The 21835-nt window shown below is 41.4% G+C and overlaps 1 protein-coding gene, 1 long non-coding RNA gene and 1 pseudogene across 4 annotated transcripts in view; 1 reads left to right on the forward strand and 2 right to left on the reverse strand.

Annotated features, from left to right (window-relative positions):
- LOC110180226 (uncharacterized) overlaps positions 1-21830 on the reverse strand; it is a 37757-nt gene extending 15927 nt beyond the window's left edge. Inside the window, exons 1-2 of one of the 2 annotated variants that reach the window (XM_086826069.1) lie at positions 4713-21830; positions 4180-4629 (exon numbers count right to left, since the gene is read on the reverse strand). In XM_086826069.1, coding sequence (XP_086682195.1) covers positions 4579-4629; positions 4713-4865 — 204 coding nt within the window. In that variant the 5' untranslated portion in view covers positions 4866-21830 and the 3' untranslated portion in view covers positions 4180-4578. Of the gene's footprint in view, positions 1-4179 lie in introns of both variants that reach the window. The other variant, XM_086826068.1, reaches the window with a different exon arrangement.
- LOC147644614 (uncharacterized) overlaps positions 1-21835 on the reverse strand; it is a 212046-nt gene that overhangs the window by 151294 nt on the left and 38917 nt on the right. For both annotated transcript variants that reach the window (XR_015270188.1, XR_015270189.1), the window contains 2 exons: positions 2398-3144; positions 2125-2329 (listed from right to left, as the gene is read on the reverse strand). This is a non-coding gene — a long non-coding RNA (uncharacterized LOC147644614). The remainder of the gene's footprint in view (positions 1-2124; positions 2330-2397; positions 3145-21835) is intronic.
- LOC147644617 (uncharacterized) overlaps positions 1-21835 on the forward strand; it is a 323333-nt pseudogene that overhangs the window by 30967 nt on the left and 270531 nt on the right.

Genomic DNA, 21835 nt, shown 5'->3' on the forward strand with positions numbered 1-21835 from the left:
TGGACGATCAGAAATATTCTGTACGTCACACCCAATATCAAGAGTCACATCGAAAGTTGGATGATAAGGATCTTCGGGCTGCGTCAGGGGCGCCACCCTTGCTAAACTGACTCTCGCAGGATCAGAGACGAAGCAAAGATCGGGCAAGCGCTGTAAGGAATTTAGCACATGGTTGACTTGAGACAGCGAAATGTCGAACAAGCCAGCGTACCATGTTGTAGGGGCATCGAGAGAATTGGTGGAAATCTCCTAGGACTACCAACTGGTCTCTATCCAAAAGTCTACTGGAAACCATCTGAATAGCGGAAGATTGATTCCAAAAAATAGGCAGATTGGTTATCTGCCGTGCCATTTTCGGCCGGTATTCCGAGCCTAACACCCTGGGCAGATATATCGGTATACACGGGACTTTGAGGGGTCAATATTTGCGACCTCCCAGAGGACAAAACGGAAATCACCGGCGGTACGGGCACTCTTGGAATTCATGCTGAGGTCGAGGGCTGTGCCGAGGGAGGATGCTGCTGAGAGCCCATTGCAGGTAGTTGGGGTCCGTCTACGTGCTGCCCACCAATAGCTGTTTTTTTGCGCCTAGGAGACGCATTTAATAGCGTAAGGCTATTGAATTGGGTGGTCAGCGCCAAGAATATATCAAGAGTTTTACGAAAACTCGTTAAAATGCCCTGGTTTGCCGCATGAAAGACGTCATTTCCCTTTCTACATCGCGACAGGCCTCACAACAGTAACGCAGGCCGATGTTTTTCCTTACATCGTCCACCGTCCGAGCTGCAACCCCAATACACTTGGCGTGCATGACGTTGTCGCACAGCCAGAAGCCGATTGTAAGGTCACCTGCAGAAATAGCCATTTTGCAGGTTTTGGCGAATGAAGGTAGCTATGAAGATAAGAAATGAAGAGTCACAGCGAGAGCGAGAAAGCGGGAGGGCGTGGGAGATCAGATAAGATAAGAAGTGCAGCGGTACAGCGAAAGCGAGAGAGTGGGAGAGCGGTGGATATAAAAAGCAAAAACGAATACCTGTTGCGACGGCACAAACAAAAGCTAAACGAAGAAGGCACAAAAAGGAAATGCAAAATATGCAAGAGCTAGCACTAGCAGCACAACTAAATTGGGAAATAAAACCAATTATAAACACAAATCAGAATAGCTGCATGCACACGCGAAGTGAACGGGAAGTTATTAACACAAAATAGAAAATTTAAGTTAACCCCGGGGGTTATTTTTAAACTTTAACAGAAAACTCGTCCGTTCACTTGGAAAGATGACAACAAACGATCACGGTTTGAAAAATTGAGCTGTGCCCGTATCCCTGTGGCGACATACTTCCTATCGCTTCTAGGCGTTGTGCAGCCTTTCCCGCAGTTTTGTGGGGGTTGACATCAGTGCCCCAGATATGCAGAGCAGTGCCTGCCGCTAGATTCTCCCATTAGCTTTTTGTATGTCCTCTTTTCCTCTCTCTGCTGAGCATCTTTCTGGATGCATATTGCACAAGTGTGGTCTTTTATCACCCTCCTTGGTACATTGGGTATGCATCCCAGCTTTCTGTCCAGTACAGTGCCAAGGTATTTAACTTGTGTTTTCGGGGTTATTGATTTGTTATTGATTTTTTGGGGGATCCATGGCGGTCCTTGTATCTCTTGGTAAATAGAATGAGGTCTGTCTTATTCGCATTGATATTGAGTCTTACCTTGTCCGTAAACTCACATATCTCCCTGAGTGTTGATTCCATAATCGAACTAAGGGTCAACATAGGCTATTATCTTTGGGGCCTTCCACTCGAACCTTTTGATTAGGTCGCCAACTACTAGATTCCATAGGATGGGCGATAGGTCTCCGCCTTACTTTCACCATGGAAGCGGTGATTGTCTAATTGTACCCGTCTGCAACTTAGTAGTTTTCGAGATTAGTAGATAAGTAGATTTTCCAGAAGTTGATGGCGGGGTGCTTGTTGGTCGCTCCTAGGCGGTCCATTATTACGTCTGTGCTTATGTTTCTCTATCCTCATCGGATTTTACTGCCCGGACAAGTTGCGATTTTACAAGCGATCATTTCTTTGAACTTTCCCCAGTTAGTATTCCGAAAGTTCCTAAAGACTAAAAGTGACTCACCTCTGTCGTTTATATCGGGGCCTCCCCACACGCTGTGGTGCGCATTGGCGTCTGCACCCACCAGCAGTTGCTGGTCTTTTGGGCTGGATTCTACCAGGCTCCTGAGTTCTTCTGGTGGGCCGGACTATTGTGTGCCATGTAGCAGGAAGCTACCAGTAGGCGGTTCTTCTTGCTTTTAAGCAACACCACATTCAGATCATCCGAGCTGTAATGAGACATAAGGTTAGCTTGAAGACCCTTCCGTACGAGTACGGCGGTTCTGTCCCTGCTTACCGATGGTGGGTAAAAAGCGTTGTAGTTTGAGTACCCTTAGTCTGGCGACGGCATTGCCCAAAGCAATCCATGGCAATGAGGAGTTCCGCCGACGCAACCTTGCTCTTATGGAGATGGAGCTGCAACACTCTTAGGGACATGGGTACCGGGCTCAACGCCACTCGACGGGTTGAGCACTATCGTCAGGTCACCGTTTTCAGACGTACACTGACCTACATCCACACCTATACAGGATGTTCTCCGCCGCCTTGTTTATCTGGAGGACCACGCCGTGGCCGCCCTCTTTGGATAACGGGTTCATAATGTGCAATACCTTCCAGTCTCCGATTGGGGTGCCCGAGTTCTGACGCTAGAGAAGCTTTAACGACCGGTCCCCTTGATTAGCGATGGGGAAGAGTACCTTTGCTTTTGGGATGGTTGGGATTAGTTCCCTGTCTACCACCTCCAGCTTGGCCCCGTCCCACAGCTTTTCCACCTGTCAGACCGTTTGCCTCACCCACTTTCTCGTCGGGTCATCCTTATACTTTAAGATTTTGACCCCATTCAGCCACCCGGCACCATCAAATATGGATATGGGCGCAACAGGGTCTTCCCAGTCGGACCTAGAAAACTATGTCGAGCAGGGATGGCCTTATGCATCGTCCCCGGTTCAGCAAAGTGGCACGCGCGATATTCAGGTGCCTGAATCGAATAGTGTTTCGTTCAATGTAGAATTCTGTCCTGAGGTATTTCCCTTACGGGATATTTCTTTTAACACAAAGTCCGACAACACAAAAAAAAAAAAATAATAAAAAAAAAAAAATAAATAAATATATTACGTTTTGCTCTTTAAACTACGTAGAATTCGTCTAAATGAAAATCGGAATAGAGAATTGAGTCCTATTAATATGAACTTAAAATTATATTTTCGAGAGTTTGGGTACTTTTTATGTACTATAATTTTGTTATCTTATTTAACCCCAGTTTTTAATTTATTTTAATTGTGTTGGTCAATCTTTAATAGAAATAACAATTTTTAAAAGAAAATTCATTGAATTAACAAATTAAAACATAAAGTAAGAAAAAAGTTTTCTCGAGCGGAATTTAAGCTCGCGCTAGCCGGTTCAGCAGACGGGTGCTCTAACCCCTGAGCCACGCGTTACGATCGCCTCATGACGGCAAAGTCAAATATCAGGCGAGCATATAAATAACTGTTCTGGATGAGAAGGCCATCATGTCATCCATAATGTAATGTTTTATATTCTCAGTATCCCCCTTTTTCTCTGCATTTAACGATCGTTTCTATCGCATCTGTATGATATAGTCGTCCGATCTTTCCCGTTCCGACTAATATACAACACTCCTACCCAATATGATACACCTCGAAAATTCGACCGTTGTAAAATAATGGGGAAGCGTATTACAACAAAATTCAGTATGCAAAATGAAAGTTTAATAAGTTTTGCTTAAAATATAATTATAATTATTAACTTTGTTTGCATCCTGCGTTTACAAGTAGAGTTAAGAAAAACGAAAAATAAGATTCTTATTATGCCTGAAACTGTACACATTTTGGTTATTTAAAAACGTTAATAACGTTATAATAATAAAATATGAACTTTATCTAAAAAATAAGCAAACTTGGATTGAATTAAGAAAATCTATTTAAAGCAGAATTTATTAAACTTTTATTCTCCATACTTGATTTTGTTTTATTACGCTTCTCCATTATTCTACAAAGGTCGAAACTTAGATAGCTTTGAATCTAGACTATTTTTCGAGAACACTAACAATCGGAATTACCTAAATCAACTTATATTTCTTGCAACAAGACGACAAAAACCAATTCCATCAATCTGTTTGAATAGGTCCCAATCTTCAACTTGCCCGCCCTCTCTCCAAAACCCACCACTGAAGTTCGAAGTTGCAAGTAGCGGGAATTCCGCTAAACTCTCCCTGTTATTTCGTCAGAACTCCCACCTTAAGAAGTAAGTCAGAAACGACAGTTTACGTCTGTCCTCAGCTGTCCTTTGGTGCTCCTGTGCTGATGTAGGAACAACATTTTAGGCTCTCTTCTTAGGCAAGAAATAATTATAAGATTGATACTCACAGGGCCACATCAGCCACTAGAAGCGTGTTTTGTGTTTTCAAAGCCAATTTTATATGCTTCCGATGGATCGTTGAACAAATTCCTATATAATTCTATACAGCCAGCGCAATCACCTTATAAGGCAGGCGTGCCAAAAGCACCCCCTTGGTGCCAGAACGATTAGTTTTATACTTTTTCATTCAAATCAGTGCGAGGGCGATCGCCGTGAAGAGATTCTTAGTCTTACCAGTACTGAGTCGTCCTTAGTCCCGATCAGGTGCGATATCTCACCACGTTCACGACGTTTCGACTCCTCAACGCCGGCAACCAGGTGCGATATCTCACCACGTTCACGACGTTTCGACTCCTCAACGCCGGCAACCATGCGGTCAAACCACATCGCCAACGTACCACATGGCGTCAAGATTAAGCGTTACCCAGGTTTCCTTAAGGGTTGGGATCGACCTGATGCATAAAAAAAAGGTGTTTGCAAGGATCGTGTTTGCAACCTGCCATCAGCCGTAAAAGGCTTTATTGCAAGGGGCATCGTGTATTCGTGTATACAAATGGTGACTTATATGTGCGATAATAATATTTGTTTTACGTTGTTATGGCTGTCTGTGTATTGTTTGCATTTTATTTTATTGCCACAAATAAGTACGAATATTAGATATATCGGCCTGAGCGTAAGGCCGCCGGTGAAAAAAAAAAAATAGACGTGAATTTATTTAAAATTATTTTTCACTAAACATCGGCGTTTAATTCTGCCCTTTGGATATTCATAAATTGTGAATTCATTTATATTATTCGTTGTGTCTTTTTGCTTAGACCCTAAATTCTTAGTATTTGCCTCGCAGTACATAATTCATTGCCCCCACTCCATTGCTGCAAAGCCGATACGGCTCCATGTGTATTTGTGTGGCAAATTGTTGTTCTTCACTTCTTTGTTTTTCGTAGCGGAGGCTCAGTCCCCGCATACCCCTGGCCCTATCGCTGCTTGACAGGGCAGCAGCTCTGTTCGACGAGCTCAAATACTTTGTTGCTAAAGGCGGCTCCGTCCCCGCATACCCTTTGCCATGCCAATTGCCTTCATGGGCAGAATAGCTTGAGCAAGCATTTATTTACAAGATTTAACTTGGCTACATATGAGCTCTCCATTCCATCAGTATAGGAAAAAACAAACCATACGCTAGTGACTCAGAGTCTGATAGTGAAGGGCCCCCGCGTACTTCTACCCCAATACGGGCACCCGCTAACCCTACAGTAGAAATTATGTACTCAGATCAGCTTAAAGCTATAATTCAGGCCGCGGTTAACCATGCCCTGGCGGACAGGGTCGGCAAAGAACAGGAATTGCCCCAAGTCATAGAGCAGTTGGCCGCCCAAGTGGCAGCGACGCAAGTCGCATCCACACAAGCAGAGGCTCCAAAAATCAAGCCCATTGACATCAAAGGCAATGTTCAATGCAATGAGCCTTAAGATGCCGTTAAATGCCTGCCCGAAATTACGGGGGCACAAGAAACATACGTCTCTTGGTGGCAAGCGGCAGTAGCCGCATATTACATATATTGGAATTATGTTGATAGCTCACGCCATTATCAGGCGGTAGTCATAATTAGGAGTAAGATTAGGGGCCCAGCCGATGCAATGCTATCCTCGTGACAAGCGACAGATTCACGTCATCAAGCAGGAGATGGGCACCATCAGACAGGGAAGCCTCACGCTCCTATGACGAGCTTGAGAAAAGACTCACCTTACTCACGAATAAGGCAACTATGTCGTACGAAGCTTCGGCGGCAAGAATTTTGTGCGAAAAATTCCGGGATGATGCGCTCCGTATTTTTATTTCGGGCCTCAAGCGCAGCCTCTTCGATGTTCTTTTTTCGCCAAAGCCGAAAGACATGCCAACCGCGTTGGCATTGGCTCAAGAGGTGGAATCAAACCACGAGAGATACACTTTCGCAACATCGGAGGTTAGGGACATTAAGTAAATTCCAAAGGCGCAAGATCGCTAACAAACGTCTTATCAAGGGCACCCCCAAGTGAGTGCGGGAAAAAACCCGCATTTCACTAAACAACACAAGGCTCAGATGCACTCCGCTCCGAGCAACGACAGGCGTCGTGAGAACACCCCAGAGCCCATGGAGGTTGAACCTTCAATGTCTAGGAAGCTCAAGCCATCTCAAGCGCCGGCCTACCAAAATAGGATGCCGTCCGGGTCCGATCGATCCGGCCCGCCCAAGAGGCAAAGGGTTAACCACATATTACGGACGCTATTAATTTTTTAGGGGAAAATCCCTGCTACCCGTCATCAGACGGCAAAAAATTTCATCCGTCCATACGAGGGATTGAAGGACGTGCGCCAAGCAGAATCGTCATTCACGATCCATGGCGTCACCACTATCACTAAAAAGTGCTATGTCTCCCTATTTAACTTGAAGGCCACGTTCTTCATATTATCAGATCTGTCCTCCTTTGTTGCCATAATTGGCTTTGACCTGTTAAAACGGGAAGGGGCATCGCTTTGTCTAGCTTCCGGCCACCTCAAATGGGGCTCCGAAGGAGAAAAGTTAGAATTCCAATCGTGCTCCGACGTCAATTTTACCAACATTTATTTCTCGGACGCGCCGCCTCTAGTTAGAGAGGTCTTTATCAAAATGCTTGGCGAACGAAAGAAAGCCTTTGCAAACCCCAACGAGGCCCTGCCTTACAACCGACGTGTTGCTACCATCAGGACGGTTAGTGAGGAGCCCATAAGTTTTCTTGTTTTCATTTGCCATTATCATTATTATCATTGTTTTTACTTACGGTCTTCTACGCTTTATTTTATATGTTTGGTGATGGGCTTCTTAAATTAACAGGTTCACTTCTATACCTCTGTTATTCCTTTTGACCCTAACATCGGCACAATTCACGGACTACTCGCAGGCCAAGTACATTCCCATCATTGATGGTCGAATATTAGTACGGGAGGAATTTGCATTCGTGAGACACACGGCAAATCTCTCAAAATACATGCGCGTGATGGAAGAGACTAATGACATGATTCACATGTTTCCCCAGTCGTTCATGCAGAAACTTTTGAGAGTAGATGTCGCTCACCTGCGTGACCTGCTCGAATCACTGAGCATCCAGGAGTTAGGAGTTTAGTCTTCTTGGGAGCGGCGTGTCTAGGCCTGCAGTTAAGGAGGGACACTCATCCCTCTAACCTAATCTACTTAACTGGATATTCTACGGCCAGCCGGCTAGAGGAAATCAAAGGGCCTGTTTCCCCAACTTTATATCTCCAGCCTCAAGAAAAAATCCGTGGGAGTAAAAATTGCCGACGGCAATTCATCGTCTTGTCCGTCGAACAACACTTAATTAATTAACATACCAATTAAATAAAACAAATTCTGGAAAAATAATGGCTTTCCCGTTCACACCGTCCAGGCTTAAAAAAAATCCAGGTTCAAAAGCAAATCTGCAAATGAATTTATTAACTGAATAAAAATAAGACACTTACCTTTTACCAATATTTAATAAATTAAATTGCAAAACACTTGTGAATACTTCAGCTGCCATAAGAGCTGCGAAAAAATCGATTTCAACAACGAGACGATTTGATTCCTTTTTTTGTTAAATAATATTTTTCATCATCTCAATCTAATTTCGGAACCGCTGCTCCAAATCCCTTCAAAAACAACAATTTTTTGTTTGGCATATCCGACAGGTAGAATTTTCATTACCTACTTTGTTTCGGAGCTCTCTTACCGAAACTCATGAGATTTGTTTTTGTTTTTAGAATATGACACCAGGAATCGGAGGAAAGGAATTTTGGTATTGAAGGGAATGTATGTTATCCTTAGATTTCAGAAAGTGGTAGGGTAGGGTAAAACAACTAAGATAACTCTTACTGTGTGAAACCCCACATGAAACTGTCTTTCAGCAGCAATACCTAGCACAAAAACTCCTCAATCAAATCCTGGCAAACCCTAGGAACGTCAAGGACTGACGGGTAATTGCAAAAGAAAAACCGCTACCGATGGAATACTGCCCTGCTGGGTTTTGAGGGGTGGAGGGGTTTATCAATATTGCAACATATAAGATATACAGGGCGCGTCACAAAAACTTGCTGATTTGTTTTTGGCGCCAAGCGGCGGGGAGTGGTCGGGTAAGGGTGGGGAGTGTCTCATGTTTTAGGGGACTTCCAGAAGTTTCGTCTACTCCGCAGTCAGTCGCCATCATGCATTGGACGAGGCTTACTTTTCCAACGGTCGTTCCGTAATTGCCACTCAACGTGCCTTCCGTACTCGCTATAGACAGATGATTGAAGAATTTTTCATTCTAAAACTTGATGAACTGGACCTTGGTGATGTGTGGTTTCAACAAGATGGAGCCACGGCCCACACAGCACGAACGTCAATGGATCTTTTGAAGAAACATTTCCCCGGTCGTCTAATCTCATTGAGGGGTCACGTGGCCGGCGCGCTCATTCCGGCGCCGTGCGATTTCTTACTATGGGGCTTCCTCAAATAGATCGTTTACACCGATCGGCATCGAATCCTAAACGACCTGAAGAATAACATTCGGCAACCAATCGCAAAGATACCCGTCGATATGCTTGAGAGAGTTCAGCTGAGCTTCGAAAATCGGGTATCTCAGTGCATTGAAAACGGCGGCCATAACTTGTCCGATGTAATCTTTAAAACTGTGTAATGAAAACTTCAGTATGTGTGTTACAAGAATAAAAAAAATTTGGAATGGTATGTCAACTACTTTTTTTTTAACCTTCTAAAATCAGCAAGCAAATCGATTTGTGTTTTAATTTTGCATAAACCAGGGTTTCAATTTAAATCTTCTATCTTGTGTTTATAAACTTCCCGTTCACTTCGCGTGTGCATGCAGCTATTCTTATTTGTTTACGTAATTGTGTTTATTTTTTTCAGTTTTAAATTGTATGTGCTTATCTTTTTTTTAATACGTTTTTATTAGTTCGGGATGTATGTATGTATCTATGTATGTGTGTAACGGAATCTTTGAACACTATTTTCAAAGGTTTCCAAATATCTAATAAACATGAAACTTTGCATACTTCTCAAGGACCGATGACAATGCAATAAATTGATAAACATTTTTCATTATCCTGATTAGGATCGTCAGGATTGATAAATTCTATTAAAGATCCTCCGCAAAGGAGAAAGAGAGACAGAGCTAGAGCGCGATCTGCGCGCACTAAAAAATAGAAAATAAATAATACTTTAAAAAAACTAAAAAAATATACGCTTTTATAAATAACCGAACTAAAAAGAAGAAAATAATTTATAATTACATACAAAATTATTAAATTCAGAGTAATGTATATAATTATAAACAAGATCCCTAAATTCAGAGTTAAAAGCGTGGGGTGCATCTATAATCAATGTTACAATTATTCTAAGGGCAACTATCTGTACGGGGAGAGTTATGAAAAAATAAAATATAAAAGAGAATCTCTGATATTTACAAAAAATTATTAGATTTACAAAAGCACGTATATATTTAAACTTTGTGCTAAGTGGACAGCATTATGTATTGGGTTGGCAAGAAAGTCATGTCGTTTTTTTTTTCAATATTTTCAAAGATGATTTATTTATATCAGGACTTATAATTAATCAATTATGTATTGGCCGTTTTGTTCGACCACTAATGACCATCTCTCGGGCAGCTGCATAATTCCGCGCTCGAAGAACTTTTGATCTTTTCCACCAAAGAATCGGGACAAGTGGTTTTCGACAGCCTCATCTGAATCAAAGTTTTTACCATTCAAAGAGTTTTGAAGAGAGCGAAACAAATGGTAATCTGAAGGTCCTAAGTCCGGACTATAAGGTGGATGTGGAAGCACTTCCCAATTCAGCTCCGTTAATTTTTGCCGAGTGACCAAAGATGTGTGAGGCCTAGCGTTGTCATGGTGAAAGACTATACCCTTGCGATTAGCTAATGCCGGCTCCTTTTCCTTAATTTTTTCCTCCAAATTGGATAGCTGGCGACAGTACACATCTGAATTGTTGATTTCATTCCGTCCCATCAGCTCAAAATGCACTACACCCTTCCAATTCCACCAAACAGACAGCATAACTTCCCTCTGATGGATATCGGGCTTTGATGTGGCTTGGGGTGGCTCATCTTTCTTGCTCCATGATCTTTTTCGTTGGACATTATTGTAAACAAACCACTTTTCGTCGCCAGTAATGATCCGCTTCAAAAAAGGATCGTTTTTAATCCGTTGCAGCAGAGAAAAGCAGATGTTGATATGCTTAGTTAGGTGAATTTCCTTTATGTTATGCGGAACCCAAACATCGAGCTTGCTTACGTAGCCAAGTTTCTTCAAATGGTTTTCAAACGTTGTATGCGACACACTGAGCTTCTCTGACATCTCCCGCGTTGAATAACGCCGGTTTTCATCCAGCAAAGCCTGAATTTGTTCGTCAAAAACGGCCGATGGTCGACCAGAACGTGGGGAGTCTTTAACTCCAAAATCTCCAAGCCTGAATTTGGCAAACCAGCTCTGATATTGGCGATCACTCATGGCATCTTTACCATACACTTCGCACAATTTTTCGCGAGCTTTGACCGCTTTTTTTCCTTTTCAGAAGTAAAAAAGCAAAATATGCCGAAAATGCTCCCTTTGGTCCTCCATGTTTAATTTGCTATAGCTTCCACAAATTTCATCGAATAAATACCAAATTTTCGTCGATAGTACCTAAGACAATAAACTTTAAAACGATACTAAAAAATTTGACTCTGGTGCTCGATTAGTCGTAAATAAATTAGATTAAAAACGATGACTTTCTTGCCCACCCAATATATCAGTCAAATGACAAATTTACAGCAAAAAACGAACTGAATACATGTTAAAACAATGATTGATATAATTAACTAAAGAAAAAAAAAATTAACAGGTACTTGGCGCGAGATACTACCGTGTCTCCGGATGCACCCCACGCTTTTAACTGTGAATTTAGTGATCTTGTTTATAATTATACTAGCTGTACCCTACCACGTTTCTCTGTGGCATATTGTGGTTGCACGCATGTGTGATGTCGTTGAGATTTTTCAAATACTGGAAAGACCTGAGACCGGCCACGTTCACCAACAGCATGCGAAGGAAGAAACATTCATCTTGATTAGGATGCACTGCATAGAGTCTACCGATTGTATTCTCCTTGAAGATGCTAGGTTGTCCTTCGACGGGCTCGCCTCGTTATCGTCGCGCGAACACTTTTTAGTGCCATTCCACGTGTAATAAGAGGGCACTTCTGAATACATCAAGGTTCTGGCAAAATCATCTTCCTGGCATAAGGCGAAGAAGGCAGTCAGAGTTGGCGCAGGCGGATTCAGGACTCTTTCTTGCATATTTAGTTTTGTGAAATAGACACGTTGACCATTCTCCAAATGGACTGCCAAGTGAACTAAAGCTGGATAGCTTTCATGAATGTGGAACGATATGTTATTGAGATATTTCATCGACAACTCGTACTGCATTGTTGTCACCATTTTCTGCCTGAACACCAAAAACTGCCATATCGCTGCCTTTATTCACGTACTTGCAGATATATTTAATCGATTTCACAAAATTGCAATATTCTAGGTTGATGTGCGCTTTGTATGATTTTGACAATAGTGGTGAGTATGGAACCACCTAACGATTGTCTACCTCAATATCACCAATTCTTATGTTTAAATTTGCCGAAGTCCCTCCATCTTCAGTTGACCGTCTCCTATACAGAGGATATCCATCGTCCCCTGTTACGGTGTTGGCTGTAAATGCTCGAGGATATCGCTTGAAACACTTCCCGTCTACCATGCATGGTGAACATGGGTTGAGGGTACCACATGGGCCATGGATTATGTTCTTGATGACAACTGCATGCAAATCCGTATCAACCTCTGCCCATGGAATCTCAGCGCATATCACATCGTCAATTTCGTCTGGAGTAATTTTATCATACAGCCAAATCAGTATGTGCGCATGCGGCTATCCTCTCTTCTGCCATTCTACTGAATACATCCATCACCGCACAGATCCAAAAACTCCATGTTTCACAATGAAATCCATCAGTGACTTGAGCTTTTGTCTGAAAACACGGGCTGTGATGTCATGCCTATCCCTATACGATTGTCCAGGAAATAACAGTTGTACTATCTCGTCCCAAGCTGGATTGCATGTGAAGGTGATAAATAAGTCTGGACGGCCGTGGCAACGAACATTTGCCATGGCATTTTGAGCATATTCATGCATGTGGCGTGGACTACCTATGTATGAGGATGGCAAAATCGTGAGCTTTCCAACGTTGGTTGTATTACTGTCATTCATCACAGCATCCCGCAAGTGGATATATTCCTCGGACCGAAGTTTCGCCTGATTCAATCGGAGGAACAGCAAACGTTCTGTTTTAATTTTTGTATACATATCGACAATGTACTGATGAAACAACTGACGACATTTCAATTTATGATTGTCATCGGTCCTCCGAACCATTAATCGGTATGAGTAAAAGTTAATCGCGCTGCACTTTTTATTCGTTTCTACACCATTGACTGGATCTACCATCCTCACATTGAAATGGTATCCATCGGCACCATCCCAGAAGATGAGTGGATACTGCAAAGCATCGTAACAACGGTAAGTTTCTGTGACGTTTACAAAGCGATCGTTTCGTCGATGGAGAATAATATCTCGAGGTTGAAACTGATCCCCGACTATGACAATTGCCACTTCATCTATAGTTGGAGCATTATATCTCCTGATATGTTCTCCAGCAGGCATTTTGTCTGCATGAATGACAATTTTATGGGTATCCGAAGGCATCATATCGATTGTTGTTTTGAACAAACGCACCAAATGGTTCCTTTCGTGAAAAAGCTTCTGTAGCTGCGAAATAATGTGCCTCTTCAGTGAGGTATTGATTACATAACGAGCATCTACTTCCTCTCCATGATCACCAATGAAGTACATTTGAAGAAATTTGTGTTCGCTGTCTGGGAACGGAAGCAGGGAACCTGCTTTGTGATAGATTTGTCCTTTGATTTTAAAAGTTGGCATGAATTGCGCAGTTATAATTTCCGCACCAAATGACGTCATTTGGAAGCAAGAGTTGTATTTCCTAATGTTCGACAGGAAATGCTTCGATTCAGCACTAGATCCAGCGAATAGAGAGCGCAGAGGCTCTGGTGGTGCTATAAGTTGAGGCAATTTCACTTTCCCGAAAGCGCAACACAATCCTTTTGGTTCGTTTTTGAATTTGAGAGCCTGACAGTATGTGCACACATGATGCATCCGGCCAATAACGACATTGCGATTCGAGCTATAATCAACAGTTGGACTATATCGGAATGCAAGACGATTGTATTGCAGGTTTTGATCTTCTGCAAGCTTTAAACGCGCTTTAGCTACCCTTGCCCTGTCGCGTTCATTATTTTGAGAGTGAATCAAATCGATTGCTGCAGAACGCGACTGCCTAACTCTCAATCGTTTTCTCTAAAGCCTATCTGCTCGTCTTCCGCGTTGTGCATCTGCATTACTCTCAGCCGCTCAGTCTCTCGGATGGAGGCCCGCTCTTCGTCAGTCATATTCGTACTCTTACGTCTTTTTGCTTCTGTATTGCGAGTACGACGACCCAAACTCGACTTCTTGGGTGGCATGACTTCGTTTCTTACTGAAACTGAACAAAAATATAAAATTTTAATCTCCAATTTCTTATTTCAATATTTTTGGGATGTTTGACAGGAAATGCTTCGATTCAGCTGGCTGCCTGTAGAGGGCGCAGCAGTAGGGGCACGGAGAGCGGGGCAGATAAGCTATCAACATCAAAAGTAGACAATAACCGAGCTGGAACCTCAACGCATGTCGTGCCAAAATTTGGGCTTAAATGGTTCAGAACTTTTAAAGTCTATAAAGGAAGTAGACACGAACAGAGCATTTTTGTATATATAGATACTATGACTGAAGTTAATAATTTTGTTTGTAATTAAAAATTATTTTCTTGTTTTTAGTTCGGTTATTTATAAAAGCGCGTTTTTTTAGTTTTTTTAATCTATTATTTATTTCTTTTGCATTCATCTTTGTGCCTTCCTTGTTTAGCCGTTGACTGCGACATCGCGGCAGCTAAAATTTGTTGCTAACACCCACTCTATTTCATTCCCCTGCTCTCTACCTCTCTTTGTGATGATTATATATCTTTTATCTATCGCTCACCGTCGCTTATCTTCAAAAGTTAAATGAAGTGCTATGTCCCGAAAATGTATTCTAAAATCGTCTGTTTTGCCAAAACCTGCAAAAAGCCCATTACGGTAGGTGACCTCACCATCAGCTGCTGGCTGTGCAACAACCATTTACACGCCAAGTGTATTGGTGTTGCATCACGAACGGTGAGCTATGTTACGATATTAAGTGCTGAGATCGAGCAGTATAAAAAATTCGTTGCCCGAATGTACCGATGAAGTGCCCGTACCGACGGTGATATCTGTTTTGTCCCCTGGGGGTCCCAAATAATGACCCCTCCAATCCCCGTATATATAAATGTATCCGCCCAAGGTGTTAGAACCGGATTACAGGTCAACAATGGAACGGCAAAAAAAACCATTCTGCCTTCCCAAATGCCCTAACAGCTGTTCCACCTATGAGACATATATTTGATTCACGGTTCTTCGTTGCTCAAACTTTGGAAACCAGGGGTGAAGAAACTTAAAATAAATACTATTTGACACAATGGCCACAGTACATTCTTATCAAGGAGTTCGAAGCGAAGAAAAAGAAAAGCGGCTGGTAGAAACAACTTTTCCTAGGCCTGATAAGTCCACTGCACTTTCAACGTCTCCCAATTCCGATCAAAAAAAAATAACCTACTGCTCAAGGTATCTCATATCAGAATGTTGCTTACGTACCAAGCTTTCTAACCTGTGTTCTGATAGTCTTCCGTTTGCTTATTAAGTTGTTGTGTTCACAGAAACCGGCTTAGTCTTCCGGAGATTCTGAACTCTGAAGTTTTTCCAGCTCTGTTCACAGAACATCGGCTAGATCGGCCCATCAGTCGTGTAGGTGGAGGAGTCCTTACTCACTCTTCACGTACGTCAGAATTATTAACTTTCGAGGAATTAAACGATTATAAAATTTCTCTGTTTGCAGCTATATATCAATGGTAGCGCCATTTTTATTACTCGTTCCTAAATACCTCCATGGTCGGAACTTTCTTTTTATTGGAACCAGCTTTTACCTATTCAGATTGTTTCCAATATACATTCGAGTTGGGACCATTTTAATATCCCTGTCTTAGGGTGATTGTTCAATCTTTATTTTGTCTCTGGTCCGGCGAGAGTCAGCTTAGCCAGGGTGGCGCCTCTGAGGCAACCCAAAATCCCTATCATCCTACCTTCGATTTGACTCTTGATATTTAGTCTGACTCACCGAATATATATGACCGTCCAGCCAAAAAAGTACTTTCTTTTCGCGAGACGGACTTTGAACGGCTGAATAATTTTATATATGAACCTTATTGGTCAGAACTATATGTATTTGTGCACTGATATAGCAGTTGTCGATATTTTTTTCTCTTTTCTCTGGATGTAGTTTAAGTTCGCCAACCTAAGCTAACCAAGATTATGTTGAACAGAATATTCGTATATGAGAACTGAAATCGATCACGTCTTTTCGTTTTTCATTCTGCCGGCCTATTCTTGCCACAAAGTCTTCGATGACCCCGGATGGACAAGACATTTAATATAAAATTGGCACATACATATACATATATAAACATACATATATATATACTAGCAGCCCGTCCCGGCTTCGCACGGCATTAAACATTACATTTAGATTTGTCAATTTTAACACATTCATAATAATAATAATAATATGACACATATTCATCCTTTATTAATTTTTTTTTTTCAATTATTGAGGTCATAACCCTAAAAGAAAATACATTTATTTTGTTAGAGCTTCTCTGTAAACAATATTTGATGTTGTTTTATTTTGTGGCAGCAAAATAAATTGATTTTCATTGGCTCCGACTCGCGATAGACCAACATACAGTTGACCATGATTAAAACATTTCTTTCGCAGATCAATCCATACTAATTCGAAGGTTTTGCCTTGTGACTTGTTAATTGTTAATGCGAAAGATGTTTTTACCGGAAATTGAAGCCGTTTAAATGGGACTGTCATATCATTTTGGATCATCGGTATCCTCGGTATATGAGCTAGTTGACCACCTGCTGGGCATATTATGGTTAAGAGGGCACTTCTGAATACATCAAGGTTCTGGCAAAATCATCTTCCTGGCATAAGGTGAAGAAGGCAGTCAGAGTTGTCGCTGGCGGATTCAGGACTCTTTCTTGCACATTTCTTTCTGTGAAATAGACACGTTGACCATTCTCCTAATGGACTTCTAAGTGAACTAAAGCTGGATAGCGTTCATTAATATGGAATGAAAAAATTCTCCATGCAGCCTCGTTGCTGCTTATGTATCTTCCAGCCTGGTATTGAGATATTTCATCGAGAACTCGTACTGCATTGTTGTCACCATTTACTGCCTGAACACCAAAAGCTGCCATATCGCTGCCTTTATTCACGTACTTGCAGATATATTTAATCGATTTCACGGAATTGCAATATTCTAGGTTGATGTGCGCTTTGTATGATTTTGACAATAGTGTTGAGTATGGAACCACCCAACGATTGTCTACCTCAATATCACCAATTCTCATGTTTAAATTTGCCGAAGTCCCTCCATCTTCAGTTGACCGTCTCCTATACAGAGGATATCCATCGTCCCCTGTTACGGTGTTGGCTGTAAATGCTCGAGGATATCCCTTGAAACACTTCCCGTCTACCATGCATGGTGAACATGGGTTGAGGGTACCACATGGGCCATGGATCATGTTCTTGATGACAACTTCATGCAAATCCGTATCAACCTCGGCCCATGGAATCTCAGCGCATATAACATCGTCGATTTCGTCTGGAGTAATTTTATCATGCAGCCAAATCAGTATGTGCGCATGCGGCAATCCTCTCTTCTGCCATTCTACTGAATACATCCAGCACCGCACAGATCCAAAAACTCCATGTTTCACAATAAAATCCATCAGTGACTTGAGCTTTTGTCTGAAAACACGGGCTGTGATGTCATGCCTATCCCTATACGATTGTCCAGGAAATAACAGCTGTACTATCTCGTCCCAAGCTGGATTGCATGTGAATGTGATAAATAAGTCTGGACGGCCGTAGCAACGAACATATGCCATGGCATCTTGAGCATATTCATGCATTTGGCGTGGACTACCTATGTATGAGGATTGCAAAATCGTGAGCTTTCCAACGTTGGTTGTATTACGGTCATTCATCACAGCATCCCGCAAATGGATATATTCCTCGGACCGAAGTTTCGTCTGATTCAATCGAAGGAGCCTGACAGTATATGCAGACCTGATGCATCCGGCCAATAACGACATTGCGTCTCTCTCTGTGGAGGCCCGTTCTTCGTCACTCATATTCGTAATCTAACGTCTTTTTGCTTCTGTATTGCGAGTACGACGACCCAAACTCGACTTCTTGGGTGGCAGACTTCGTTTCTTACTGAACCTGAACAAAAAAATAAAATTTGTATCTCCAATTCCTTATTTCAATATGTTTTGAATGTTTGACAGGAAATGCTTTGTCTGCCTGTAGAGGGCGGTAGATGTAAGGTAGATTTTTGATATTTTTTTAACACCTTGGATTACGTTATCTTAATTTTAGTAAGGATTCCTTTTTTTTTTAAATGAAATATAGCCTATAACACTCAGGAATGATGTAGCTTTCCAACAGTGAAAGAATTTTTCAAATCTGCCAAGTACTTTCGGAGCCTATTCAATACATACAAACAAACTTACATTACCTCTTTATATAATAGTATAGATTTATATAGAGAAACTGAACAAGTAATTTTTGATTGTGCTTGTGAAATAATTCTTGCCCAAAACGCGCTTTTGTGTTAACCTACAAAAATCTAACAAAACAAACGTTTCACGAAATACATTGTCATGTGCCTAATTGCCGCCCTCACCGAGGGATAAGGTAAGAAAAGTTGCTGCTGAAATATATATATATTTACATAAATATATCAGCTGGAGTTGGAGACAAATTAATTGATTATTGTCTTGTGGTGAAATATTGCACCTCGCTATAAATATCGTAGAGCTAGATTCGCATGATTAATTTATTTAGTATATATATATTGTTTAAAATGACATACATACACTTCTTAAAATTGAATCACTCTTGGACGCAACATTTATTTATTGTATTGATTTTATTGTTATATTGCAATGACTTTTGTCCCCTATCTCTCGTTGAAACTCGCTTTAATAGTTGGGAAGTTAATCCAAGTTTGCGAACCAATACATAAAGCCTTATACATATATCAGCAGCTGGAGCGCTGAACTTTTTCGTCTTAGCTTTCTCTTGTGCACCGGTGGAAACGTTTTTGTTGTTTTTGGACAGCCAAGTAAAGCGCTATCCTCTTTTTGGCGAGTATACTCTTTTTTGGCGCGCTTAGATAAGCGTACCACCAAGTGACGCGCTACCCTGTATTCGTCGAGTAAACACTCTTCGGCGTCACTTGCACCCACTTTAATATTGCGTAATAAATGCGTGACTTGATTTTCTATTTCAATAATTTTTTCCGTTGCTGTTCTCATTTTATATTTTTAATAAACTTAAGGAAAAAATAAACAAAATTAGGTATATGTATATTAATAAATGTATACTTTGATTCGAAAGGTATTATTAATAATAATTATTTCATCGTCGTTTCGTTCTGCTTATTTCAAATTATTTTCGGCCATTATTATTTATTATTCTTGTGTAAATTACTTTATTTATTTAATCAAAATAGGCCAAGATAAATCTCTTCTGGAGGAGTTAAAAAGCAAGCTCCGAAGTCGGGTCAGAACCGTTCGCGGATTAAACGAGCGGCTGGAACAGGGATTGATTCCGATTTTAGAAGAAGAATTCAATGTCGACTCGAAAACTTAAATGCTTTATAAGTCAAATACATTACAAGAACAGATAGCAGATATAAATAGTGGCGATGAATGTGGCAACGAGTTGGAAGAACTTTTTATAGTGGCCAAGGCAAAATTAATGTCGCTATGTCTACCAGTAGCTAAACTCGGGGATCAGCTGCAGTAGCAACAACTCGTGCGCGAGCACGCATTGACAAAATTTAGTGGAAATTATTCAGAATTTAAAAACTTTATCAGCCTCTTAGAAACTTTGGTTCATAAAGTTGCCAGCATTCCAGTTATCGAAAAATTTAATCACTAAATTTCATGTCTCTCTGGTGAAGCGTTAGGAACAATTAGAGCTTACCAAGTCACCGAGAGCAATAATTAAAAGGCGATGGCCAGCTTAAAAAGATTTACAATAACGAATGCCTCATCTTTGTAAATAATATTTCAACATTATTTTTTTGTCTTACTGTCGCATCAATCCGCATCCTCCTTATCTTATCTTATCGACACAGTTTTGTCGGTTCTCGGTTATCGATAGGAGATGCCACAAAAATTTCGAATGCATGTTGATGTATTTGGTATTGAATAGAGTCGATCCAGTGACCACAAAAAAATGGCAGGAACAGCTCGATTATGAGACATTGCCACTTTGTTCCGATTGTGAGAAAATGTTAAATCGCCGATATCAGCATTTATCGGCTGAAGAATAAACAGTTAAAGCAGGAAGAATTACCGTTGAGCAAACAATACAATCGTAGATCATTTTCGTGTCAAAATGCAAAAGCAAAAAGTGTCGAGCTTGTGACCCCTCACACCATGTTCTGCTCCACAAAAACTCAGTGCCTGATAACAGATTAGCGTTCCCACTTTCCCAAGAGAGTATTTCTGCCCCTTTTATCTTGGTTAAGCCTTCCACGTCTTATGCCATGTCATTGGACAAGGTGATTTGCTTTATTTTAATCGTAAGTGTGAGCACAAGAAGCGGTGAATTTTTTTTAGCCCCAGTACGTCTGGACTCTGGGTCTCAAAAGAATTTTTTTTTACAGAAAAACTGGTGAACCGCTTACGGATTCGGGAAGACGAGTCAAATTTTTAAGTCAAGAAAAAGATACACACCGCATTGAAGCCACTCATAGATGATAGTGAATTTTCGTTCGATTTCTGGATCTTGAAATCGATTTCCGGTTATCATCCCGATCAATCGGTGAACGCAAGCGATTGGAAGACCCCAAAGAACCTATCATTAGCAGACTACTATTTTTATAAGTCACAAAAAATTGATATGCTAATCAGAGCCGACTCATTTTTGAATTTCTTGCTGTTGGTCAATTTAAACAAGGTCCTGACTATCCAACTCTTCAAAAGACCCTTCTTGGTTGGGCTGTATCTGGGAGATAAAAATCTTCAGTCCCGAAACTAGATGTGAGTACTTTTAGTTGTAGCGAAGAACCATTAGTGTCGATCGACACCGCGTTACAGAAATTTTGGTGACTGGAGGAAGTGCCAACTCCAAAGAAAACTCTATTGCCTGAGCACAAGTTGTATGAAGATCATTACAGGAAGACTATTCTGGTATTGCCATCAGGTCGGTTTGAAGTAAGGCTGCAGTTTAAATCTTACCGCAATGGGTTCGGCAATTCCTTCGACGTTGCAAAACGCCGGTTTTGTCGCTTGAGAGAAGGTTTTTTCGATATCTCGATATGAAGTCCAGGTACACGAAATTTACTGAAGAATATCTCGCCTTAGGTCTCCTACAGACAGATAAATCCTGTCACTCCACATCTGTCATTCCGCATTAATGTGTGTTGAGGCCCCAGAGTACGTCAACAAAGTTGCGCGTCGTTTTCGATGCATCGTTCAAAACATCGGCTCAGGTGGCCTTAAATGACATCTTGATGGTGGGACTGATAATCAAAGAAGAGTCAGCTTCCAACTGCAGTTGTTAAAAGGATGTATCGCCAAGTGATGGTTCATGAAGCGGATAGGCAGTTTCAACTCATAGTGTGTAGAAGAGACCCCCTCCTTTATCCCTGCGATTATATAAGCTCAACACCGTTACATATGGTACTGGACCAGCCCCTCTTTTTGGCTATTCTGTGTTTTAAAAGGTTGAGTGAATCTGCGAAACTTTCATTCCCTTGAGCTGCCTACATAATTGGGTCCGAGTTTTACGTCGATGGCATGCCAACTGGTTCTGCATGCGTAGAGGAGCTACAGACCATCAAGTCTGAAGTGTCTCAGGTTCTTCAAAAGGCAGGTTTGGAATTGACAAAGTGGCTTTGAAACTAACCTGAGGTCACTGCATCTGAGAGCACAGTTAAGTCAATACCTATCTCGAATTCATAGTCAACTAAG

Source organism: Drosophila serrata, unplaced genomic scaffold, assembly GCF_035046125.1.
Source record: "Drosophila serrata isolate PLE 108 unplaced genomic scaffold, ASM3504612v1 contig_128, whole genome shotgun sequence".
Classification (NCBI taxonomy): domain Eukaryota; kingdom Metazoa; phylum Arthropoda; class Insecta; order Diptera; family Drosophilidae; genus Drosophila; species Drosophila serrata.